General features: G+C 42.7%; 1 protein-coding gene across 1 annotated transcript in view; it reads right to left on the reverse strand.

The window, feature by feature from the left end:
- TXNRD3 (thioredoxin reductase 3) overlaps nucleotides 1-27,483 on the reverse strand; it is a 708,837-nt gene that overhangs the window by 185,707 nt on the left and 495,647 nt on the right. Inside the window, exon 14 of the mRNA XM_044078410.1 lies at nucleotides 11,455-11,562. Within this exon, the coding sequence (XP_043934345.1) occupies nucleotides 11,455-11,562 (108 nt within the window). The remainder of the gene's footprint in view (nucleotides 1-11,454; nucleotides 11,563-27,483) is intronic.

Consider the following 27,483-nt stretch of genomic DNA (forward strand, 5'->3'; position numbering starts at 1 on the left):
AAAGCCTCCTCCTGGTAGTCCGAGAGGGCAGAGCCATCAGAGGCCTCATCTGAGGAGAGGGGATCAGAGGGCTCAACCCTGGGCCTTTTTGCTATAGAAGGTTGAGAGCCCCTGTCCGGATGAGGCCGAGAGCCCCTAATCAATGAAATAAGGTCCTCTGCTAGACTAAGGATCTGAGAACCTGTAGTGAGTCCCTGAGGGATAACCCTGGGAGGGATAGATTTTGAGTGTTTAGCAGCTTTAGCCCTAGAGAATGCCTTAATAGACATGGATGCAGGAGGCCTGGCTGCACCACATGCGGGTGTAGTTTTGTCTAAGGGAATGGCGTCGGAAGGTTCCTGGACACCAGTTCCCAAAGGAGATTCAACAACCGAGACAGTAGAAGCCTCCGGGGCTGAGGTTGTCGGTTGCACGGTTTCGGTGGACGGTAGCAATGAGGACTCTGTTTCAGCCGAAACAGAGACCCTCGCGGTAGGCCTGGCCGCGGTTTCAGCCGAAACCACGGACGTCGGTCCTTGCCTTTGCGTTTCTTCATTAAATGTGAAGTCTGAGTTTCCGACGACATTTTATAAGCAAAACTAGCCCCAAAAAATTCCTCTGCAAACCCCGACAGACGTCGTAGAGTGCGTCGGTTGAAGGAGGCACAGGCGGAACAGGCAGAGACGTCGTGGTCTGGGCCTAGGCAAGGTAGGCAGTAAGAGTGGAAATCCTTATGAGTTATTTGTTTCCCACAAGTCAAACAATTAATTTTATCTGACATCGGCTGAGGCAAGAAAGAGTCCCCAACGGGGTACTTAGCTTTTGAAGTCTTCGGTTTAGCTGAATTACAGGAGCTGGCCGACCGGCACTTGCGAACTGCTTCTGCTTCGGGCACCACGCGGCAAGAAAGACTGAGGAAGATGGCATCGGCTGATGCTTTTATACCCCAGGCGCTGGCGCCGGGAAGGCGACATCAGCTGACGCGGACCCAGACTTTGGAATCCGGCCGACCGAAGGGCTGCCTGAGGCAGGACAACCCATATGTGATGACTGCAGATGCATCCTTGAAGGACATCTATATTTAAAACACATTTGTCCTGGGTAATGAGTTCCCAATTTTTTGCATGCAGGGCGATCTTTCCCCCTAAAGGAATAGTCAGTTGAGCAGGGCTTGGAAGGTTTAAAGTTAAGTCACTGAGACAGTCTTACTATTCCCTGCTTTGGAAGTGGGAGCCCCCCACTGCTTAGGCCTTTGAGTACCTGGGGACTGAAGCCTGGGTGTTCTGCTGGTTCTGGGTTTGGACTGAGAAGGCCTGGAAGAGGAAGGAAAGGACCAATTCTTAGAAGGCCAGTGCCTACTAAATCTGGGAGGCTGTACTTGCAGGAAACCTTTAACAGTTTGCATAGATTTAGCTTTTTCCTCCGTCTTTTTTAAGTACTACTTCTGCTTTGTTGCCAAACAGGCGGTCTTGGTCTAAGGGAGCATCCAATAATTTAGCTTTAACATGATCTGGCAAAGATTGCTCCTTAAGCCAAATATGCCTTCTCAGTGACAGCAGCCCTGCAAGAATGAATCAAAACCACATTGCAAAGTATGTTTTCCAACTTGATCAGCAGAATGCATTAAATCCTGTAATTCTTTACTTTCAACACAGTCAGGAATCATCATTTTCTGTTTAAGCAATCCAATAATATGCTGCTGATACTTTAACATTACAGGCAGTTTAAGGCCCTAATGGCCAAAGTTGCAGAAGTGTATACCTTCTTACCCCATCTATCCAGTGCCCTGTAATCTCTATCAGGGGGCGTAGGACTTTTGACAGTAGTAGCCTTAATGCCCTTGGGTCCCTGTGAAATGGTCTCAGGATCCGCAGTAGGATTTTTAAAGAGGAACTTGTCAGACTCAGGTACCCTATAATACCTATCAGGTTTTCTGAGAGAAGGAGGTAAAGTGTCAGGGGCCAGGCTAGATTCCAAGAAGGCATCATCTACAATGTTCAGTACAGGAGGCATAGCTAAAGCCCTGTGTTGAGGCAGGAATAAGAATTTCTTAAGCCTCTTTTTAGAGTCAGAGTAATCCTGGCTTTCCCAGTGGAAATGCTCCGTAAGAGCATGCAAGGTTTCACCAAAAGAGAAATCCTCTCGAGGGGAAGTAGAGGGAATGGAGTCCTCTGCATCAGAATCCTCACAGGTAGATAAGGGCAAAGCCTGGTCATCAGAGAAAACAGATATTTCAGAATCCTGATCAGAAGAATCAGAGGGAAAATCAGTCCTAGGTCTTAGAGGGAGAAGGGTGGCTTCCCCCTGATTAGAGTAATAAGGTCTTCAGCCATTCTTATCTGTTTTGTAGGCATAGAGGCCTGACCATGCAGTCTGGGTGTCAGTTTTCTGGGCATGGATAGAGTTTCAGGCCTTTAAGAAGATGGCGTTGGTTTAATATGCAAGTCAGTAGGCCTGAATACACCCTCAGAAGCCAGTGCCTGCACAGCGGCTCCGGACCCATCCAAGGTAGAGACATCTGCAGGTTCCACAGTTGAAGAAGCATCTCGCGGCAAACCTGACTCCGAATGGGTCTCAGTAGAGGCCTGCAAATCTGAAGTAGCGAGTATCAGGGGCTGCGAAAGCACCTCACTGACTACCGGCAAACTGTCGACTAGCTTAGGAGAAGCTTTGGACCTAAGTGGTCTGTCTTTATCTTTGCGTTTTTTTGGAATGTCGGTAGTCTGGTGCCTTACCGAAGCCATTTCTGGATAATTGAACAGAGTACCAAAGTATTTAGATGTGAAAATGAACAGACAACGAATAGTACGAGGTTTGAATAAGGCACAAAACAGACAGCGAGGTACGTCGTGGTCTGGGCCTAGGCAAGGAATGGAATGCAGTACGAATGAAAATCATTATGATGTATTTGCTTTCCACAAGAAATACAATTGTTAACTTTTACTGACATTGGTTTAGAGCAAGAAAAAGAACCCACAACAGGGTACTTAACTTAGTTGAAGACTTTGGCTCTGAAAAACAAAAATCTCAGGAGTCGGCCGACCGGCACTTGCGAACTGCTTCTGCTTCGGGCACTGCATGGCAAGAAAGACTGATGTAATGCATCGACTGCATGCTTTATACCCCCGACTACCTGACATCATGGAAGATGAGACAGCAACCGATGCAGGACCCAAGACTTTGATAATCCGGCTGACAGAGCTACCTGCAAGCAGATAACCCAAATGTGATGACTGTAACTGTGAAACACAAAGAACATCGAAAGTATTTAGCTACAAAAATAGCCCGATGCCGAATAGTTCGGGCATTGAACAAGACACAAAAGCGACAGCGAGTGACAACGTGGTCTGGGCCTAAACAGGTGACGCAGTAAGAATGGAAATCTCCGAGGTATTTGCTTTCCACAGGCAAGACGATTATTAATTTTTTCTGACATCGGTTAGAGCAAGAAAAAAGGATCCCCAACGGGGTACTTATCTTTTTGAAGACTTCAGGTCTGAAACTTGAAAATGAAAATTTCAGGAGTCGGCCGATCAGTACTTGTGAACTGCTTCTGCTTTAGGCACTGCACGGCAAGAAAGACTGATGTAATGGTGTTGGCTGCAAGTTTTATACCCCTGACAACCTGATGTCATGGAAGAAGCGACAGCATCCGAAGCAGAAATCCCAAGACTCTGGTATTCAGGCCAGCTGAGGGCTACCTGTAGGCAGATAATCCCAAATGTGATTACTGCAACAGTGAAACACGAAGAACATCATGGGTGGTTGGTTCAACCAGTACAAAAAGGGAAATCAGGCTGTTCAGAACAGGTCACAAAATACATTACAAGGGGGCCCATTAATGGGTTGTTTTTTTCTGTGGACACTGAGGGTTTTGTAAGAAGGTCCCTAAACAAAGTTCATTTACTTCTTTCAGTTGTTTCAAAGTGTATATCAAAGTTTTTGGGAACTCTGGCAGTGACTGGGTTATTTATTTAGTGAATTGCACTTGTTCTGTCTTTTATGCAGGGCGAACTTCTTGCCCATTCAAACTCAGAATATCAGAACATATGAGTGACATTAAATGTCACAGAAGTACAAATATCTTATATAAACACATCAGTTAAAACATCCTTCTGCCAGGTTTAGGTTCACAGATATTTATTTATTTTTTTATTTTACATTTGTTGACCAGGATTGTCTAACCGGATTTTATGTCCATTTTCAGTACAGTCCGGGGAGATAAGCTCCAAGAGATTACTAGACTACTAACATACAGGTACTAGTTGTTATACAGTTAAGCAGTTCAGGAATCTTCACAGTTTATACAAAAAAACATTACAAGCATTAGATAAGATATTTTAGACTTTATGTACAAGACTTCATTAGTAACTAGAAAGTAATTGTTAAATACATACTTCAAGTTTCAACAGTTCAGCAACGCTCACAGTTTAAACAATACTTGCTGCCTGCCTTAGGTAGGATGCTTTAGAATTATATGCAGAAGAATTTAACTAGGTATTTTAAATTATCTCTATTAGGATAATATATGTTTTTGGCAAGGATAGACCTTAATCTAGAAAGACATAGATAGAGCAGGAATTAGGTGTTATGAGAGGGTATATGGGATATAGTATGAAATTAGTCTGGATTTGTACAGGGACATAACCAATGGGTTTTAAGACAAGAGTTTCAGACTGTTTAAAAAGTGTAAATGAAGACAGTGATGCAAGTTCATGGGGGAGTTGGTTCCGATACTTTCCAACTGCATTTGAGAACAGAGCATCTCCTGCCATGTTATTAGATTTATATGTTGATACAAGTAGTTTATTAGATGAGCGTAAGTTGAAAGGTTCTTATATTGGGTAATGAGACTAACAAGTATCGGGGTACTGGTAAATTGAAAAAGGGTTTTGTGCGCAATGGTGAGTTGTTTAAAGTGAATCTGATTCAGAAGCTCTAACCAGCCTAATTGTTTCAAGTTATGGCAGCGATGGGTCCTAAAGGAGGAAGCAGTAGCAAATCGGTTAATTCTATTGTAAGCGTTGGCTAGCTTGCTAAGGTTATTTTTTTGACAAGTTAGTATATAAGGAAGAAGCATAGAGAAGTGTGGAGATAAGGTGGGAATAGGCAATAGTGGTTCTGGCTAGTGGGGAGAGAAAGGGTTTTATCCTATAGAGGGAGCCTAGTTTCCTGTTGACAGTTTTTATGGTATTGTTGATATGGGTTTCAAAGTTCAGGTCGTTATCAATTGTTACCCCTAGAAGTTTAGCTGTTGGATCGGGAGATATGTGTACCATTATTGGATAAGACTGAAAAGTTCATTGGGAGTGATTTATGGGTAGGAGTGAAGAGGAGGAGTTTGTTTTTCTGGGGTTCAAGAGGAGGCAGCGTTGTAGAAACCAGTTTTCTGTTTTATTGAACATAGAGTTAGAGTCTGTAGTTGGGATTGAGATTTAGCTGAGCAGATTGTCAAATCTACGTATTGTACACAGTAAATTAAAGGAATAGCTAGGTTGAGGTCATTGATAAATACTGAGAAAAGGAGAGGGCCCAATATAGAGCCTTGAGGAATACCTAGGGTAACTGGAAGATAGGATGAGAGGTTGTTATCCCATAGCACTGCCTGCTATCTATTATCAAGGTAGGACTGGAACCATTTTACAGTCTGTGTCCAGAGAGAAGGATTTTAGAATATTGAGAAGTGGTGGTTGACCATGTCAAATGCTTTTGAAAGGTCAATGAAAAGTGCTGGAGAGAAGATTGTTATTACGGTTTTTATTGATGCTGTCAGTGAAGGATAGGAGTGCAGTTGTACTGTGGAAAGGCCGGAAGCCATGCTGAGATTTGGCCAGTAAATTGTTCTTGAGTAGGTGGGTCTAGTAACAGTCTGTGGATGCACTTTTCCATTATTTTAGCTAATGAGGAAAGTAGTGCTATGGGACGATAGTTAGAATATTCTATGGAGTTTCCACCCTTGTGTAGGGGGATATGTAGGAGATTTTCCAGATGGTGGGAATAGTGCTTTCTTGTATGGTTCTATTTATCAGCAATGATGCAGGATAAGCTATGACTTTTGGCTGCCTTTTGCAGGTATTCAGCAGGTAGCTGGTCAGCTGAGGGGGTAGTAGGTTTTTGTTTACTTAAGAGGTTGCAGATGAGGGAAGTTAGGACAGGTTGCAGGTTTAGAGTTGGGAGAGAGTTAGTAGTATTGGTTGGAAGGGCTGAGCTATTGGCTGTTAGTTGATTAGCAAGTGTTTGGATGGTCTCAGTGAAGAAGGTATTAAAAGCATTAGCAGTTTCTTTGGATTGTCAGAATTTGATCCTATAGGGGTTGGTATTGCAGATTGGCCTGGTTGAAGTAGTCTGTTTATACTAGCCCAGAACTTTTGTGGATTATTTTGGTTTGTCTGTTGAAGGTGGAAGTAAAAGTTTTTTTTTTTTATCTTCGACTATAGCTTTCTTAGCCTCATTTCTTTTTTGCCTGAATTGTTGGTCTACAGGGTTTTTAGTTGTTCTCCATAGTGCCCAAACTTTATTTCTCTGTTGAATTTTCTGCCTGGTTTTCTTTGTAAGCCATGGGGTGGGTTTAGATTTAATTTTGATGGAACGCTTTGGTGCATGGTGGTTAAGGATTGTTAAGAATTTTGAGTTAAAGTAGTTTGTTGCTTCAAGTGGGAGGTAATTTTATAGGTGACCAATCACATTCTTTTAGCTCAGCTTGGAAGTTACTGGGGTTAAAGTTTCTGTTGCTTCTTATTGTTTTATATATAGTTGGGTTGTGTGAGCTCGACCTTTGCCTGATTATGTAAGTGAGAGAATGGTCACTTACATCATCAGGGAGGGTCCCTACATTATAGAGTTGTTAGTGATTATTTATTAGAATCCAGTCTATGATGGATTCTTTGTTACTGGGTTTATTAATTCTGGTTGGGAAGTTAATTGTTTGTGAGAAGCAATTAAGGTTAATATGGGAGGTTGGTGGTTCAGTAGAGCAGTCCCTTCCAGTCTATATTAAAGTCTAAAAGAATTATTGCCTCTTGGGGAATTTTTGTGAAGAGTTCAGCAAGGATACCTTCCAGAGAGGTGATGTTGTTACCAGGGGGTAAGTAGATACACATTATATTTAGGGATTTGCTGGGATTAAGTTGAAGTTTGGTGCTAATGATTTTTGCATTGTTTTCAGAAGAGAAACCAAGATCTAGTAATATTTGTAGCCCTTCGTTATAAAGGATAGCAACACCACCTCCTTTTTTACTCTGCGGTCTTGTCGTACCCAGATGGAACATCCTGTGTAGTGGGTTTTAGCCATGTTTCTGTTAAAGTACATCAAAGGAATGAACATCTAGGAGAGCATGGAGGTGGGCAATTTTATTATTTATGCTACGAATATTGAGATGAGCTGCTGTTAGAGAAAGTAGGAGAAAGACGATGATTAGGAGCTTTAGTTGGATTTGGAAAGGTCGTGTTTGCATAGTGACTAATAAGCTTACTGGTGTTCTTTAAAGGGGAGGAGTTGTACTAGGGGTGGTCAGAGAGAGGTGTATGTATAATGTTAACAAGATGACTACTGTGATTGGAGAGGAAAAAGGTATGGTGAGGATGTATAAGCTTAGGAGCAGTTGGAGTGGGTGGGAATTGGGCGTAGGGGAGCGGAGTGAGCCCGCAGGGCGAACGGAGCGGGTAGAGACAAGAGAGGTAAGGTGCTGAAAAGAACAATCAGTTGAAGCAGGGATTACGGTAGGTAGGTAACCCTAAATACTGGAATGAAGTTACAAGATTAGATAATAGAGCTATTTGGAGGGTGTGTGAGAGCTAACCATAAAAATAAATAGATGTTATGGCCTACATTCAAATAGCAAGTCTGTGGATAAACAATATATAGCAAAGGTGTAATACAGGTCAGGAGAAGGCTTCAAGGCCTGGAAGGGACAAGTCTGCCACCTGGTGGCCCAAATTAATTTATTGTAAGCAGGGTAAAAAATGAGGGCGTTTCGGTTCCTAATGCAATTATACACAGAATTTATTAACAAAATACATCCTCAGAAGACTTGCATTCTTTTTTGAACTTTAAGGAAAGGATATGGATAATTAAATTAGGAGCTTTATTCCCTCCAGGACTTAATGGGCAGTTGTGATTGGCTATTTGTGTGGTGCACTAATTACATGCTATGACATATAAACTGTTTGTAATACGATTACAGCTAGGTAGCACTGATGAAGGCTATATGCTGAAACCCGTATGCTTTGTTTTTTTTTTCACCCTTTGGGTGTTATGAGTTGCATATATTCATCAATGGGAGTTCATGCCCACAGTTATATTTTTATATATTAAATAATTTTGTGGATTCTGGTGCTGGTCCGTTTATTTTTGATCAATACTGTATTACATCCATGCAAGCTATGTACATACTCAGTTTCTAAATTATGCATGCAAACTACTGTAAAGCTTTCACTGTCATGTATGTACACCTACCTATATTTTGCATTCTTTCTTATATCATGTAACTTTATGCACATCAAAACCGATGTTAATGTGGAGCTTTTCTCCTGGGCCTTGGCTGCCAAAGGGTTTTATACCACTTGTACATACAAATAAAGATAAATAATATAAACACATACATATACATAAACTTGTACATAAAAGTGTGCTCACATACATGGAATTTGCTCCATCCCCATCATTATGATTTAGACTGCTTGATATAGGTTACTGACAGATGGACATTTGCTCATCAATGTGTAGCTCACACAAGCAGATGAAAACAGATTCATGTGCAAATATTAGGGATACAGCATCTGTAAACAGCAACATTCATAATACATACATACACAACATATACAAAATTATCCAAACATTTTTGTAAGGGCAAGACTTACTGGGCATGGTGTGTGTGGGGTTTCACATCTCCCTTACTTAAACATACTAGCACCACTATCGCACCAATTTGCAAAGAAAAGTAACAACCCAAAGCTACTCATGCACCAATCTGCATCATTTCATACATTAAACGATGGTGTAGAAACTTAAAAGCTTCCTGCAAACTGGATAATGCCTCTGTACCTCCATATTTATTAAGCTATGCTTGTATGCAAAGGCCTCCAATTATGGCAATGTATGAAACTAGATCTACATTTGTAATTATGTTTGACTACTGTGCAGAGGCAAAAAGAAATATCAAAAGGTGTAATGCAGGACACAAAAATACATTGATGCAAAATCTTACCATAAGAGTGGATGTCCTCCTCTTTGCTGTTGCAGTAATATTTACCAAAGGGATCTCCTGCCAAAAACAGCCCAAGGTCCAGTCAGTATAACAAAGCCTTTAGTACTTATAGATGTTGTATGTCGCATGTACACACCCCATGCAAGGTGTAGGGCATAAAGGTGACTGATGTACACACAGAACTGGAAAAAATCACAGGAGGAACAAGATGTCACTAAGGACAAGGAAAAACATGTGCATCCAGAAGGTAAAAAGCAGAACAGCTCTTTGGCCAGGAAAACAAGAAAGAAGAGGCTAAAGCAGAGGGGGCAGGAGGGAGTGAATACTGCAATAGTGAAAAGGACATCCACTGTTGTAAGATTTTACACAACTGTACTATGTCCTTCCATATCACTGCTGCTTTATTATTTACCAAAGAGAGAGTACAAGAGCTCAAGAGGAAGCCTCATAGGAGGGATGCACAGAAGAACCCTCAATGAACCCATGCAGGATAGCCCCAGTAAAGCCTGCCCTGGAAATAACATTCAGCCTGCAATGTTTAGTGAAAATATGAAGACCGGTCCAAGCAGTCTCCTAGATGGAGCTGGTATTCAGACCATTGAAAAAAGCACCAGAGGAAGCAACAGCCCTAGTAGAATGAGCCTTTACTGAAGGACAATAGGCATTTACCAAGAAAATATTAAAGAAATTGCCTTAAAAATTCAGGAACTGATGGGTTTGGCTGTTTCTAAGCATACCAAAGGTATGGGATGAAAGGAAACAAAAAGCTGTTCAGATTATTTTTATCCAACCAGTATCTGAGTTGTCTATGCAAATCCAAGGTGTGAAGAACCTTCTCACTAGCAGACTGCAGAAGGAAGATGAATAGGCTGATTAAGAGATAACTCATTGACCACCCTAAGTGTAAAAGAAGGATTAATATGAACACCCTGTCCCTGAAAAACTAAGTAGGAACAGCCATAAGAGCCTGAAGTTCAGACACTCTCTCTCTCTTAGCTGAAGTGACAGCCAAATCTTAGCTGAAGTGATGGCCAAAAGAAAGTCTTCCAATTACAATTTTCCATAAAGTTGAAGAAGCAGGCTCTAAAGGAGACAGAGTCGATTTTTCAAGCAAAAAAACTGAATCCACAGGAAGATCGAATTGGCTTCCTGGGAGGCCTGAAATGAAGGATGCCTTTAAGAAATTGCTTGACCTCAAATCTAGGTCAGAGCAGGAGTCTGGGCAAACAAGAAGAAAATGCTGACAGGTGAGTTTTCACTGAAGAATATGGTACCCGGCATGGAGCAAATCACACACAAAAAAAGAGAGACCCAGAGGAACCTCCACAGAGGGGGATCCTAAAGGCAAGAGAGGCACCAGACAAAAAAAAATTGTTTCCATTTGGACATGTGCAATTTCCTGGTAGTGAGTTTCCTGGCCTCCTGCAGGACCCAAAACATGTCATCAGAATAAAGGGCGGGATCCCTTTTAGGACTCCACTCACAGTGCCAGTGGACAAATGAGGATGAACAACAGACTACTTGCCTTGTGTGAGAAGATCCACCCAGTGAGGTAACTTCTGGTGACTGCCCCTGACCAAGTGAGAGATAAGGGGAACCAATCCTGTCTGGGCCAAAAGGGAGTCACTAGCAAGATTTTGGGGGAGGTCTGCCTTACCTTGTGCAAGACTCATGGTAGAAGGAATGGGAGGGATGGTATACAGAAATATCCCCTTCCAAAGAAAATGCAGGGCATCCACTTTCCAAGCCAGAGGTCATGGGACTAACAGAACAGATTAGTTGTCTGTTCAGGGGAAGGCAAAAAGGTCTACTTGAGGAATGCTCCACCAATGGGCAAGGTCCAAGAACATTTGTGTGAAGCATCTATTTATGAGCTTGTGTGCTGGACCTGCTCAAAGAGTCTGCCACTTGATTGCGAAACAAGAGAATGTAAACTGCCAAGAGAGTCACTTGAATCTGGACAGCAAGATCCCAGACCAGGAGAGCTAGTAGGACCTTGTACCTCCTTGCTTGTTGACATACCAAATTACTGTGGCACTGGGCACGTGGAAGGTGCCCTGAAGCTTTGAAAGCTGGAAAAGTGTTATAGCCTTAACAGGAAATGACCCCATATAGGTATGGCTACTGCAACAGTGATCAATATGATGTGCATCAATTTTTAAAGATGTGTTTCAAATAAACATTTACGAATAAAACTATAAAAAAATCTCAAATACCATACTAAACACATTAACAGAATGTTTGAGTTCTACTGCCAGAAATAGCCTACCTCAATGCTGCCCTCCCCGTAAAACTCTATGGCTTTTTCTTCGGATAACCCACAGCAGCCATACTCCAAAGGTGTAAACACTGTTGTTGGAACATTGATGTAATCACACTGAAAACAAAATTAAAGAATACTAATATTATGCATTTGCCTTTCATTGCTGAATGTTCACACATTTACGTAGTATCTTAACAGTTAATTCAATGCAGCATTCCTAGACCCATCCTTAAAAAATGCACTAGTTGTCCTTAAAGATAATATTTAGAGGCATTAAATGACCTTTGGTTACTGCATAAAAAGGGTTTGCGTGCATCTTTATGCAAATCCACATACTGTGAGTCTTGACACCAACTTAACTTGCAATCTGAACTATTAGTTTCACACTACATTACGATTAGTCATTTTAAAAATAGCTTCCAAATGGGGAAGCTTAACATACAAAGCTGTGTTTAAGGCATTAATACTAATGGGTGGGCAGGAGGTAGCTATGTCACTTTGGGTTCCACCTCTAATTATGCTGGATTAGTGTTCAGATTTTCACAGAAAGTTGAACTTTTTGATTCATATTTTTGATCGGCTCCTCATACAATTTGTGGTTTTCTGACAAGTCATTGGAAATTGATGTCACTAAAGACAAACACGAGTTTCAGACTTCATCCATCAACCCCTTTTTCCCATTTTGCACATGGGTTTGGGGTGTCACAACAGTGACAATCATCTTGAGCTAAGGTTTACACCACTGGGTGGCTAGCCCTGCCACAGTAGTTCGTCCGTACCACTCACTCACACATTCGCATCTACGACGAGATTAGTGTGTCTAATCCACCCACTGCATTGTCTTTGGAACGTAGGAGAAAACCATAGCACCTGAAGGAAACCCATGCAACAGCAGAGGACATACAGACCCCACACAGAAGCCACCCTGGCCAAGAATCGAACTGGAGAACTTCTTGCTGTGAGGCAACAATGCTAACTGCTGCACCACTGCAGCCACCCAAAGTGTTTCAGACTTCACATCCTTAAGAAAATGTTGATATAAAATGTGATACCCTAGCAATTTTCTAAGTTTATAAGGGCAATACTGAAATATGTCCCTGTTTTTAGACCTTTGTCCTATTGGTTTAGTTTAGAGATTTCTCACACTAAGATTGAGCAGTTTAACTGGAACAAAGTGATGCAACTGTTTTTTGTCTGCCCATTACCATTAATGCCATAAATATGGCTGTGTATGTTCAGTCCACATTTGGAAGAAAACTGTATTTATTTTTAAATGCTGCAATCAGTCCCCCTTTCCCCTCCATTTTCTACATGGGGTTGGGGTATCATGTTAACTGTCTCCACCTCACTTGATTCAATGCCATGCTCCTGCCTTTTATGACACTCATGCTCGATTGTCCCAGATCTTCTCTCACACACAGTCCTGCCACCTCTTTGCTGGACCCCCTCATTTCCTCTTACCTTCTTCCTGTCTGTCCCAAGTCGACAGACTGTCTTTTGCTTCTCACACATGTCCAAACCACAGTAATCTGCTCTCGTTGATCTTTTCTCCAACTGGAGCTACTTTGGCTTCTGCTCTTATGTTCTCATTTCGTCATCTGTCCCACAGTCTGCATCCTAACACTCTTCTCAGGCACTTCATTTCCATCACCTCTAGCTTCATCTGCTCTGGCTCTGCGGTCCAGGCTTCTGTATCATACAGTAGTACTGGTCGCACACTGTCTAGTACACCTTACTTTTCAGCTTCTTTGGCATTCTTCTGTCATAGACTACACCCGAGACTCTTATGCGAGTTGGCTGCAGTCCCTTTGATTCTAGCTTTGACTTCTTCAGACTTCCCTTCTCCTCAACCACCCCTCCCAGAACCTATTAACCTGTTCCACTATCTTCCTTTCCATCTAAATTCTCAGCTTCTTCAGATTTCCAAATATATTGCCATTACCACTGTCTCATCTATGCTTAGCTTAATCCCATGTGCCTTCAGTACTGTATTCCATTCCCTCTGTCCTTTGCTGACGTTCTTGCTGAGTGTGCTTGTAATGCAAAATCATCTGCATACAGCAACTTTATTGATCTGTCCCCTCCGACCTGTTTGTTAAAGTAGTCCATCACCAGTATGAACAGCAGTGGGCTCAGAGCTGAACCCTGATGCACACCCACTCCCACTCAGAAACCCTCAGAGACCAAACGCAGTTCATACTCGAGTCATTGGGTCCTGGTACACAGCCTGCACTAATTCTACTAATGTTTCTGGTACTTCGAACCACAAAATACTGCCCAAATCAGCTTTCTTGGGACCTTGCCATATGCTTTCGCCAAGTCTAGGAATGCCCAGTTGGACTCTCTCATTTCTAGCTTCTTCTCAGCTATGTGTCTCACTGCAAATAGTTGTGCTGCATCCAGATCTGAATCCGAACTGCTCATCTCACATCTTACATTCTACTACTCTGCGCATCCGTTTATCAGTCACCCTTCTTCAGAAGTTTCATGCAATGTGACAGGAGTCTGATGCCTCTATACTGCCCACAGTTGTTGATGTCCCCTTTGTTCTTGTACACTGGGGAGAGTATACTTACCTGGGATAAGCTTTCTCTCCACACTACTAGGAGTACCCTCAGGAGCCATTTCTCCCCCATCTCACCAAGCATATTTATCATATCTGTTGTGACCTCATCTAAGCCTGCTGCTTTCCCGGACTTCATTTTTTCATTTCACTTCTTCCAGGGTGGGTTCCTCCTCATAGGCCGTTTCTGGGGCAGTACAGCTTCTGTGAATGCTGCAAAACAAGCTTATTTTCACAGAAGAAAATGTTCACATGCATAAAGATGTATGCAAACACTTTTTGGTGAGAAAACAAAAGTTTGTTTTGCACATTTAAACTTAAAGTGGTCTATTACAGTTTGGGTCACAGCACCAGTCACCACCCTCTTAAGGAAATTAAAGGGATATAACCAGGCATGTTGAAAACATTTTGCCTCTAAAGAAAGAAATCATTCTCACTAAATCTAATCACATCCTACAACCATAATCACAACATAAAATTCCATGTAATTTGATCATGCAGTTTTACTTGCTCTCCATTAGAAGTGCAAATCCACATTAGGGTGGCCTTTCTTTGTGGCCCAAACCGGACCAAGGCCACACTCCTGCACCCTAATAACTCCACCTATCTCCTCCCTCTCCCGGCCCACTTCCCACCCATTCTTTGATGTTACTGTCATGTCAGGTGAGGAGGAATTTCCTCTTTTCCATTCATGATGGCTTTCTTTCTGCCGATTTACTAAGCTTTTCTGTATATAAAAAAAAAAAAAAAAAAAAAAAAAAAAAAAATTCACAGAAAATCCGTTGATTTAACAAACTCCAACAGTGTATTTCTTCTTTGAAGCAGAATACCGAAGTTTTTACAGTTTCCCAGACTACCGGACAATCCAGATAGCCTAGAGGGGGAGAAAAAAAACAAACAAAAAAAAAGGGATAGGTGGCAATACTAATCCACATACTCCAAGCCCTGACACTGAAACCTGCAATCTGAACACTACACGGTGAATTTTGAAATGCTTTGTTCTGCCATTCTACATCCCCCAAGGGGGGGGGGGGGGGGGGCACGTGTACTTCCACATTCTTCTTACTTAGGATAAACTCAGTTTGCTGTACTTCTAAGTAGGGGTAATACTCTGATTGCAGTCTTGGAACTGGTACATATTCTCCCTAGCCACAATGAAAGTTAGTTTCAAGGGTCTCAATTACGATCCACTGACCTCCAAAACATGACCATTTTCTTTTAAGCTTAAATTTCTTTGCTTGCTCCCCATAGAGTTCAGCAGTAAATCTTTCATTTTTTCCACAAACAGCAAAAACGTCTGGGTTTTCTTCCCAAAATTTTTACATCAAAGTGGGCTGCAAAACTAATCTGTACTCAGTTGTGGAGTCTCTATGCAAACATACTATACTACACAAATCTGTATCAGCAGGCAGTTATACATTCCTGCTAAAATGTTGCCGAGACCCATTTAAATGCTAAAATGAAATATTGAAAATATCTTCTTGACTAAATAAAATTATGTAATTTAACCTAAAACAACTGTAGCTATTTGAGTAAAGAAAAAATGCAACTAGTAGCTCTGCAAGACTTTCATGCATTCAAATATGTGGATGCAAGGTGATAGCGCTGGACTGAGAGGAACTATGCAAGAGATGTCATATGTAACCGAAACACCCCGACTAAGATGTACTTAAGGTTTACTCTATACCTTAGGCTGCACTACTTTCTCACAACAAAGACAATGTAAAAGTATGAAACAGTTCAATATGGTCTTGCAGGAATAAAAAAACGGCAGCAAATGACTTGTGCTTCAGCAGATCAGTCTTTGCATTTTCATTCATCAAAACATTTTCACATTTAACTGAATTTAACCTGGAATGTGGACCAGAACCTCCTGATTAGTATCCATAGCAAACAAGAAACTATTTTTAATAGCCGCACTGTACATGTTCTACAGTACAGTTTAGCTGTAGTCTACAGCCTCTTATATCAGGTTTCTTCTTTACTGTGCATACCTCAAAGGTTTGGAGCCCACCACTTAACTAAATAACCTTAATGTTACTAGATCCTGTTACCCAATTTATGTCAACATTTCTCTACCAATGTCATTCATTCTTTTCAGCAACTCAAAAAACTGCTGTTGCCACTGTCACCTTAGATTTTTGGTCTAGCTGCTATCAATTTAGTAATATTATGGATGCAGAGGTCCTGGGACTTAACCTTGATCTCTGCAATAGTTTAACAAAATTCCTGTAAACTACATAGGTTCACATAAGACTACTAGGCAAACAGCTCACAAGTCCTTACAAGCCTAGCTGTTATTATGCAGACATACCCAGACATTCAATACCCAAGGGATAGAGAATGAATTAAGGTATGTGACTATGCCTTTGGATATTTTACAGATTGCCCCATGACAAAGGTGCCACCTCAGGAGTTAATTTACAATTCCCCATCCATTGAATCCAACAACGCTTGAAGATGGTCAGTGAAGGGTTCTGCTTCACATGAACAGGTGGCTGTTCCAGAGAAGGGGTAAATTCTCAGATGCATCTGTCCCCTCCAGCATGTTTTGTTCATGTCACAAGCCAGGTTTAGATCCTTAGATCGCTTAACCCTCGCATTGTTTGTTTTGTGAATGTGTAACAATTCCATGAGGATCAGATCTGAGAATGCCTTACAAGTTAGTCATAGATCAGCCCTTAATAGTTTGTAGGAGAGAGAGTAAAGGGATAAGGCTTTTAGGCAATCCTATGACGCTTATACCCTGTATTCTTTTGTGAGGAAACTCTGAGGCCATATCAGTTGTTGCAAGTGCCTGGTCAAGTGCATGCCAGCAGCTGCATTGTACTCAAATACTGGTCTGATGATGGCCAAGTATAGTGGGACTTGAGCTTCCTTGGATCTGGATGCTAAACCCTTACTTTTAAGCTGCGCCACATAGGACTTCAGGGTCTATATTGAAAACCCTTTTGAGCGAATATGACAACAGCGACACATATAGCCCAAACCGCAAATACACCAAACCCCCTAAACCGTGAAATTTAAAATCTCGAATCGTCATAGTCTGCCAATCCCACCGCCCACTACATACTACCTACCCAAACAAAACAAATAATCCACACACATACACACTTAAAACCCCACTTCTAACTCTACACTAAACTTTACATACATTACCTATCTATGCACTTACCTTAACCCACACCCTAACCGTAAGGTCCGTTAACTATCGCACATTTACCTTAGGGAGCTATACCACAGATAGGCCAACCATGACAATTCAACATTTCGCGGTTTTGGACGTTCGCCATTTCCGTAGTTTGTGCAATGTGTTGCTCTTTTCCGGTTCACTCAAATGGATTTTTGGGCTTCTAATATAGACCCGGACTACCTCACCACCATGAACACATGAAGGGCAAAGTTCAGGTTATTGTCTGTGTACCTATATCTCACCACTGGGTCCATTCTTAGGACTGTTCTATTAATGTTGTAATTTGCTGGGATCTGCATTTTTTTGGATTTAGTTTTAGGTCATGGCTCTGGCACCAATTTATCAGAATCAGAACTTTTGGGAGGATTATCTACATTACTGGGGAATTCAATGACTGCCCCTACCTTGAAGTCCTCAGCAAACCTGGTCAGTCAAATGCAATCTACATTTGCCTCGACTTCAGAGAAGTACATTCTGAAAAGGAGAGGCCCCAGCACTGAACTCTCTGGTACACAACTAGTAATGGGCCTTTTGCTGGATCTGTATTTCACCCACCAACGTGTCTGCGAGCCAACTGGCTACCTGAAGTTGGGAATTATGTCCAGTTTTGAGAGTTTATCTACAATACCCAAGTGGGGAATTTTGTCAAATGCCCTAACCAAGTCAAGGTAGGCAACATGAACTGTTTTACCCTCGTCCACATCCTTTGAGACAGTTACAAAGTAGACCACCAGACTGAGCAGGCACAACCTGCCCTTAACTAAGCCAAACTGGGTTGGGCCAATGTTTGGAGATATCCCATATATCAGGTTCGGGATTATACTTTCCATGGCCTTGCATATTGGACAAGTCAGACATATTGGTCTGTAATTTCCTGGGTCTGTTGATGGCCCCCATTTATGTAGACGTATGACCGTTGCTGTCCTTCACTCCCTAAGGACAAAGCCTGTCTGGAGGCTGTAGTTAAATAGAGATCCTAGTGGGCCCTGATAAGATGCGTTTCAAGCCATTTAACAGGCATCCTGAAAAATTGTTGGGCCCATTAAGGCCATGGTTTGCTTTTGAGCACAAAAGTGATTATCTGTTTCGTGATAACAGAGGAGTGATGGAGGTAATTTACTGGGGGAGGTGAGAAATCTGAGCTAAATTTATTGGCCAGCAGATTTGCTACATCCTTTGGCTAAGTACAGGTACTGTCTACAACTAATTCCACACATTGTTGGGTGTTGCCCTTAAGATTGTGGACATAACTGAAAAATACCTTATGGTTATCTTTTGCTTGGGAGGCTATTTCTGCCTCAAAGTTGGCTTTTGAAGACTTACTACTCCTCCTCTGATTTGCTTGCTTAAACTAATGAGAGTTTTAGCCCTGTTGGGCACATCCTCTCCTCCTTCTGGACAGGACTTTTTTCTTTTGCTGTACAACCAATTTATACCGGGGTTCCACCAGGGTGGCTTGTTTTTGCAACTTTTATTTTTTTATTTATTTAACATTTGTTTACTGAGAATGTCCGACTTGGAACAAAGCCAATTTATTTTCAGCAGATGCCCAAGGTGAAACGTTCCAGATGCATGTCTTTGTAACGTGGGACCGGAGTACCTGGAGAAAATGAACGCAGGGAGGACATACAGACTCCACACAGAAGGCACTCCAGCAGAGAATCGAACCAGAGAACCTCTTGCTGTGAGGTGACAATGCTACCACTGCACGGTAGTTACATAGGTTTATTTCGGTCTGGTACATCCATTTCTATGCAGCTGTTTGTATGCTTGTGTGTACATTCTGCATAGGCTTCCATATATATCCTGTGTTTGGGGGAGCTTGGAAATGAGTTATGCTGTTACTTAAACTTAATGGGATGTAGTTAGCCTTAGAAAAGTTCTTAAAGGTTCTTGGGTTAGATGGGGACTAACTTTATATTTATTTCAAAGGAGACAGCTTTGCAATCCGATCTAACAAGTGAAGACATCACATTTGGGGGGGGGGGTGCAATGCTCCCCCAAGTTGGACTACCAGGTCTAGGATATTTGTATCCCTAGTGTGAGTGCAGACTAGCTGTACATTTGCACTAACAAAATCTATTAATATTTGAGCCTGCATGTTAGTGGTCATACAAGCTTCCCAGTTAATGGAGAGATATCTGAAATAGCATTGGGCTGAATGGTATGATATTCTAGTACATTCAGGTATGAGGTATGGTTTTATTGGGACATGGTGGGGATCTGTAGCTAGCAAGGACATGGTAAGGGATTTTGCCTATTGTTAGTTGGACATGGAATAGCTGAAGCATGCAATATTGTTTGACAGTCTTGAGGTTATCTTTTATGTAGGTTGATACACCTCCACCTTTTCGTCTTTCATGTGCAGTAAGTGATTTGACTGTATGGAAGGCATTATAGCCTTGCACTGATGGGGTGACTACCGCAGCTTTGAACCATGTTTCAATAACTGCACAGATGTCAGCACTCTCCAGGGTAAGGAGTGCTTCCAGGTCGTGTAGCTTGTTTGTTAAAACTCCTAGTACTGATCAGTAAAGCTTTAGCTTATCTGAGAGTAGCTTAGTGCTATGTTGGAAGGTTTATCTGCTTAGCAATGCCTAAAAAAAAGCAATATAGGAGGTGGAGAACGACTTTGCCAATATCCAAAAGCCTGGTAGCAACAGGTGAAGACCATTCCTGGCAAAGCAGCATGGCCTGTCAGTCAATGTTCTCTCAGGCTGACAAAATGTGGACGCCCTTGGAGTGACACCAGTAGCTAAGCCAAGTACTGAAATCAATTACTTTCTTTTGGCATCGTGGCCATAATCCTTGAGTAAAGAATGCCACTCTGTTAGGCTCATACCTGCCTATGACCCATTCTGACAACTCAAACATGTCTTTTTTCATATAGTCCAGGGAGGTACATTTCAGGTAATTTACTCTCTCATCTTGGTACCTGACAGGCAAGTAACTGTGACCTTATTCAGCTTAGTGAGAGGGACATCAGTCGCCCATGATTAAAATACTGGGTTGTGTGGTTTTGCTGAGAGACTACGTGGAGTGGTTTATGTCTTGTGGGGGAGTTGTCTTGTTTGTGTGCAAGCGGAGCTGCTGAGGACTGCTTATGGGGAAACCTATAAGGTTTGGGTAAGTTGCATGCGAGCATCTCCGCATATGTGGGTCTGTGCGTCTGGTCCTTAGTGTGGCGAGTATGTGTGTCACTGACAAAAAGTTTGATTTTTTTTTTTGTCTGTATGTGAGAGTCTTGTCTCCACTGACATTTGACATTGTGTAGTTGCATCTCTCAAATACTGTAGTCGCCTGTTCCAGAATTAAGTGGTTGCCAGTAAACATGATGCAAAGTACAGTTTTGTACCTACCATAAATGTAGATGTTCGAAGATCCACATTGCTGCAGTCCTTACACTTGGGTAGTCCGCTGTCCTCGGTCGGCCCGAATATCAAAGTATAAGGCTGACGTCGGTCAAGGCGCATTAAACTGACATCAGGACGTCAGGGTACAAATGCGCATGACCGACGTCATATCCTCAGTCTTTTCTTGCCCCAGATGTCAGAAGACCCTAACAAGAAAGGTCAAAACACAAAGACAACAAAACAACCAACCAACCACCCTAGCACTAATAATATGTACAATATATACAATATACACAATATTTACAATCCAACCCACACACCTCTAACTACAGAGGGAAGGAGGGAGGGAATTGGACTGCAGCAATGTGGATCTTGAACATCTACATTTATGGTAGGTACAAAACTGTACTATGTTCTTCATCTCACATTGCTGCAGTCCTTACACTTGGGTAGAATCCCAAAGCAGAGGTAAGGGAGGATGGCACAACTATAAAGAAACAGGAGCTGCCAAAATGCCCTGTAAAATAGCAGTGGCAAAACCAGCCCTAGATTTAGAGTAAAGTGGAAGGTGATAATGCTTAGAGAAAGTATGCACTGAACTCCAAGTAGCTGCCTCCAAGATATCTTTAGTTGCCACCCCCCTTAAAAAGGCTGTTGAAGTGGCAGTAGCCCTAGTGGAATGAGGCCTAATCCCAGCTGGAACCTCCTTGCCATGATGGGAATAACAGAAAGCAATGCACAACCCAATCCACTTAGAAATAGTTTGTTTTGACAGGCTTGCCCTGAGAACTCAAAGCAAAAGAAACAAATAACTGCTGAGACTGCCTGAACCCTTTAGTTCTGCTCAAATATCGCAACTGCCTGTGTATATCCAAAGTGTGCAAAATCTTTTCCCCTTTATTTTGGGGGTTTGCATAAAAGGTAGGCAAATGAATAGTTTGGTTCAAAGACACACTAGAAACCACTTTAGGCATAAAGGAAGGATTAGTACGCAAAGATACCCCATCCTTATGGAAAATTAAGAAAGGTTCAACTGCCATAAGGGCCTGTAATTCAGAAACCCTTCTCGCAGAGGTAATGGCCAACAAAAAAGCAGTCTTCCATGATAAATATTTCAACTCAGCAGTAGCTGCAGGCTCAAAAGGTTGTAGAGTGAGTTTCTCCAACACAAAATTGAGATCCCAAGCAGGAGTAGGAGCTCTCGTGGGGTCTTATATTCTTTGCCCCTCTAAGGAATTGCTTAAACAAAGGATGAGAAAACAATGGTGGGTCACAATCATAGTGAGCAGAAATTGCTGCAGCATGAATCTTAATAGAAGAGAAGGACAAACCTTTGTCCAGTAACTCAGTAAGATATTGAAGAGCCACACTTAAATTAGGCTTAGAAACATCAAATGCTTTCGCTGCACTCCAAAATAAAAATCTCGTCCATTTATCTGCGTACACTTTCCTTGTACTAGGCCTTCTGGCCTCCAAAATAACATTCAAAACTTGCTGTGGAAGCTGAAACCCTCCAGGGTTTAAAACAGAATATGCCAGGCTGTCAGGTGAAGAGAGTGAAGTTTGACATTGAGTAAATGACTGTTCTCCTGAGACAGCAGGTGTGGAATCAAGGTAAAGGCCATGGAGGCTCCCTACCAGACTTCTCAGTAGTGGGTACCAATGCTGTCGAGGCCAATCTGGAGCTATTAAAATCATCTTTGGCTTGTCCTGTCTGACCTTCAGAAGTACCTTTGGGAGGAGAGGCAGAGGTGGAAAGGCATACACATGAAGATTGCTCCAATTGAAGGAAAGAGCATCCACTTTCCAAGCTGTGGGATGAAAACTTTTTGTGCAAAACTTTGGCAACTGGTAGTTTAGTGGAGAAGCGAACAGATCTAGGTCTGGAGTTCCCCATGACACTGTCAATGTCTGAAATACATGAGGATCCAATTTCCACTCGTGGGGATCCATAATTTGTCTGCTCAACACATCTGCTAAGGAGTTCTGTGCTCCCGGCAGAAACCTTGCCTGTAGATTTAGCTTTAAACTGAGAGCAGTCTCCCACAAAATCATTGCTTGTCTGCACAGAGGATAATAATGAGTTCCCCCTTGCTTGTTGATGTACCACATGACAGTTGTGTTGTCTGTTAGAATCAACACCTGCCCTGGAAGAAGTAAATCCTTGAAAGCTATTAATGCAAATTGGACTGCTAACATCTCCTTCAGGTTGATATGTAGATGTAGAAGTCTGGCAGGCCACGTGTCTTGTATCCACTTTCCATTTAGATGAGCTCCCCAAGCTTTGTCTGAGGCATCTGTCGTTAGAATCTGTCTCGCCTCTGGCCGGGTCACAGAGAGTCCCTTGTTTAGGTAACATTCCTGAGCCCACCACAAAAATTCCTTTTGAATGCAAGGTATTATCTGAATGACAGTGTCCATATCTTGGCAGTGCTGTGTCCATACATTTTTGAGATACCATTGTAGCTTCCTCATATGCAGTTTGGCATTGGGAAGCACCAGAATACAAGATGCCATGAACCCCAAGGCTTGAAGGACTGTCCTTGCAGTCAGCCTGGACTGATGAGACAATTGATGGAAGTAAAGAGAAAGAGTCTTTGTTTGTCCGGGGTCAAAAGGCCATCTGGGATGCTGTATTCAGTCTCACACCCAGAAAGCACATGTCCTGAGACGGTACTAGACTGGACTTTATTTCGCTCACAGAATACCCCAGGCATCTTAGCACTGCTATCACATAGTGTAGATGATGAAGAAGTTCGTCCTTTCCTTGAGCCAGAATCAGGCAATCGTCCAAATAAGGATAGATCTGTATTCCTCTTAGCCTGAAGAAAGCTATCACTGGAGCCAGAACCTTCGTGAACACTCTGGGCAGTAGATAAGCCAAAGGGCAATGCAGAGAACTGATAATGAGAAGTCCCAGCCAGTAGATACTTCCTGCAACTTAGCCTGATAGGAACATGAAGGTAAGCCTCCTTGAGATCCAGAGTCACCATCCAGTGATCTTTGCCCAGCAGAGGTAAAAGCTGTTGTAACGTCAACATTTTGAACTTGGGAAGTCCAGATAAGTGTTGAGGATAGATAAATCCAAAATTGGTCTCCACGTGTTCCCCTTCTTTGGTACTAGGAACAGGCGAGAATAAAATCCTAGGCCCACTTCTGACAGAGGGACTGGTTGTATGGCTCCTATGTGGAGCAGCAGAGAAATCTGTTTGTGAGCCTCTATTCTTTGCTGAGGAGGAACGTCTGGCATGCCTTTGAAAGGAGGCAAGGTATGGAAATAAAACCTGTAACCTTGGTGTATGATATCCAATACCCATCTGTCCTGGGTAATTAAACTCCAATTTTCCTTGAAAAGTGCCAACCTTCCTCCCAAAGGTGCTGCCAGACGAGAAGGCTCTGGCAGCTGAAAAGGTAGGTCATTGGGTCTGTTTACGAAAGGACTGACCCCTGCCCTCACCAAGACTGTGCAGGTGAACTCCCTGTTCTAGGCCTGAAAGAGCCCTGAGCTCTGCCCCTACCACGTCTAGACCTACCCCTAGACTGGGAATCATAAGAAGGATCGTCCACCCCTTGGTAGGCCAATTTCTGCTAAACTGGAGGCTGAACCTGCAAAAAATCTTTAACAGTCTGCATAGACTTAGCCTTGTCTTCCATTTTCTTTAAGACTGCCTCAACAGGTGAACCAAATAACACATCATATTGTAAAGGAGCATCTAAAATCCTTGTCTTAACATGGTCAGATAAATTCTGATCCCTTAGCCAGGCGTGCCTGCGAAGAACTGACCCAGTGGCAGCCACCCTAGACGAGGCCTGTACAGCATCAAAACCACATTGCAAAGAATGCTTACCCACTTGTTCAGAGACATGTACCAAATCTTGTAACTCTTTACACTCAATACCTTCCATGAGCATCTACCTTAGACTTTAATTGAGACAGTAGATAGTTTTGGTATTTCAACATGTGAAACTGGCAATTCAGAGCCCTCATAGCAAGGGTGGAAGTATAGACTTTCTTTCCCCATCTATCCAAAGCCCTGGCCTCTTTATCTGGAGGAACCGGATTTTTAACAGAAGCCTTAACACCCTTAGGCCCCTGACTAACAGTTTCTGGGTCTAGGACTCTTAAAAAGATACTTATGAGCTTCAGGCACCCTATAATACCTATCCGGCTTAACAGGAGCAGGAGGCAAAGAATCAGGATTAAGAGAGGCCTCTGCAAACACATCCTCCACAACATCCAGAACAGGAGGTATAGCCAAAGGCCTATGCTGGGGTAAAAACAAAAATTCCCCAAGCCTTTTCCTGGAATCAGAGAAGTCCTGACCTTCCCACTTAAAATGCTCCCTCATAGAATGAAGAGTCTCTGAAAAAGAAAAATCCTCAGGAGGAGAAGCAGAAGGAGTAGAATCATCCACATCAGAATCAGAATAAGGAGAGTACTCCTGCAAGTCTTCAGCCGAAGACTCTGAAATATCTGAAGCCTGCTCAAAACTCCCCAACTCAGGTTCCACCCTAGGCCTCTTATCAGGAGGGGGCAAAGAACCCCTAAACAAGGTAATCAAATCTTCTGCCATTTTAAGCATATGCTTCTTGGGCACAGATCCTGAAGAACTTGGAGTGACACCAACTGAAGCTAAACCTGGCCTGCCTCTGAGAGAAGCCTTGGAAACAGAAGGAGAAGGCCTTACCACCCTAGGAAGGGAGGGGAGTACAGTAACCTGAGAAGCCCCTTCAGCCTGACCTGCCTCCTGAGAGGCCACATCTTGCAATAACAAGGTCTCCCCCTGGGACTCCAGAGAAACCTCCGGTGGAACCACCGGCTCCACCGACACCTCTAAAGAACCGGCGTCCGGTACGGACGACTTGTCTAACCTGGGCTTAGCTGCCTTATCCTTGCGCTTCTGCGAAGAAGCGGCCGAGCATCCGACGGCATATTATGATTGCACCGCTCAAGACTAACCTGGCACAATCTAACCTTCTCTTAATAGTGCGCTTATTGAATCTAGCACAAAGCGACACCCAACAACGCCATGCTCAGGCCCTAAACAAGGAATACACAAAGTATGATAATCTTATGCGGTATCTGTTTCCCACAAGAAATACAGTTATTCACTTTTTCTGACATCCGTAAACCACTGAGGCAAGAAAAACTAAAATATTCAACGGGTACTTAGCCAACTTTGACTCGGTCTGAAACTCCGACGAAAAATTTCAGAACTCGGCACTTGCAACGCTGCTTCTGCATCGGACCATGCGGCAAAAAAGACTGAGGATATGACGTCGGTCATGCGCATTTGTACCCTGACGTCCTGATGTCAGTCTAATGCGCCTTGACCGACGTCAGCCTTATACTTTGATATTCGGGCCGACCGAGGACAGCGGTCTACCCAAGTGTAAGGACTGCAGCAATGTGAGATGAAGAACATCTGCTACATTGCCTTAGCATGCCCACCTAGCTGGCTGCAGAAAGCAGGAAAAGTGCCTATCCATGGTTCCCGAGAGTTTGCAACAGGAGGAGGCTTGGCTGCTTAAGTAGTGTAATCTACAGCTAACTGATGCAGTAATGCTGCTCAGCACACAAACCAATTGCTCCCCAAACAATGTAGGACTATGGGACGTTTGAGAGAGAGAGAGAGAGAGAGAGAGAGAGAGAGAGAGAGAGAGAGAGAGAGAGAGAGAGAGTTCCTGTAGGGGAAAATAGAACTTCCAGGTGCATGTGACTATACAGGACACCACTAACCACTGCTGCACTAAGCAAGGCTATGTATACAAAGCAACTTTTAAACTAGGTTTGCCCTCAGACCAATAAAATAAAAAATAAAATAATAAAATAAACACAATAAGCTTACCACCAGTAATTCCCAGCTGACACAGGTGAAATCTGCCCTTTTGTGCCACAAGAGTGCAGACAGTTAACCCTCTTAATGTAAAATTGACTGGTTTGAGCTCAAATGTTAGGCACAAATGTTAGGGGAACCACAAAATAATTACCTAAAAGCACTGGCAACAGATGCAATGTATTTAGGACTACAATTGCAGCCCTTACAGCAAATGAAAACTCTAATCAAGTGCAGGGGAAAAATAAACAGCAGAGGAATCTTCAATGATTCAGTGAAAACAAATAGTAAAAGTGTAAAATAATACGTAACTATTTTTCTTGCAGCTTCAGATGCAAGAAAAAATCCTCAACCTATCGCCACTAAAACGCTGGGCAGCTCTGATCACGTGGGTGCAGATTTGTGCAAATGTGGGGCTGAGATACATGCTGAAAGCAACTTTTAAACTAAGTTTGCCCTCAGGCAAATCAAATAAGCACACAATAAGCCTTCTGCCAGCAATTCCCGGCTCAAATAGGTGAAATCAATTCTCTCCTGCTACAAAAGTACAACTGTGCAGAAACTTACCATAAATGTAAATGCTTAAGTAGACTAACTATTGCAGTATTGACTCCTGAGATTCCTACTTACAGAAGCCCAACAGCTGTCCCGATTACCAGAGCTCTTTCATTCTCCCTTCCAGGTTTAGCAGATTTCCTCTCCTACCTAAAGGAGTGGCCAATGATGACACAAGGGAAAGCTGGTTAGCACCAAATTCAAGTCCTTCTTACCCTAAGAGGTATGGGAATTTCTCTAAACAGCCACATACAACTACCCAAGGAAGATCCAGCCCACGCAGAACACAAGCAGAAGAACTCAAGCCTTCACCTACACAGAGTGCTTAATCTGGAGGGAGACAAGGGGGAGGAGTGTAGTCTGGATACCCACCCCAAAGGTATATCATGGATATAAGGGAGGGAGAGAGGGAGCAGTGCCAGCTGGTAATCTGAAGGAAGAGGACCAGGGGGAGGTGGAGGAGTGTAGTCTAGGTACCCACATAAAACATACATCATGGATATGAGGGCGGGGGGACTGGCATTGCAACAATGA

Source organism: Protopterus annectens, chromosome 7.part0 (assembly GCF_019279795.1).
Source record: "Protopterus annectens isolate FY-2018-M chromosome 7.part0, PAN1.0, whole genome shotgun sequence".
In the NCBI taxonomy this organism is placed as follows: domain Eukaryota; kingdom Metazoa; phylum Chordata; order Ceratodontiformes; family Protopteridae; genus Protopterus; species Protopterus annectens.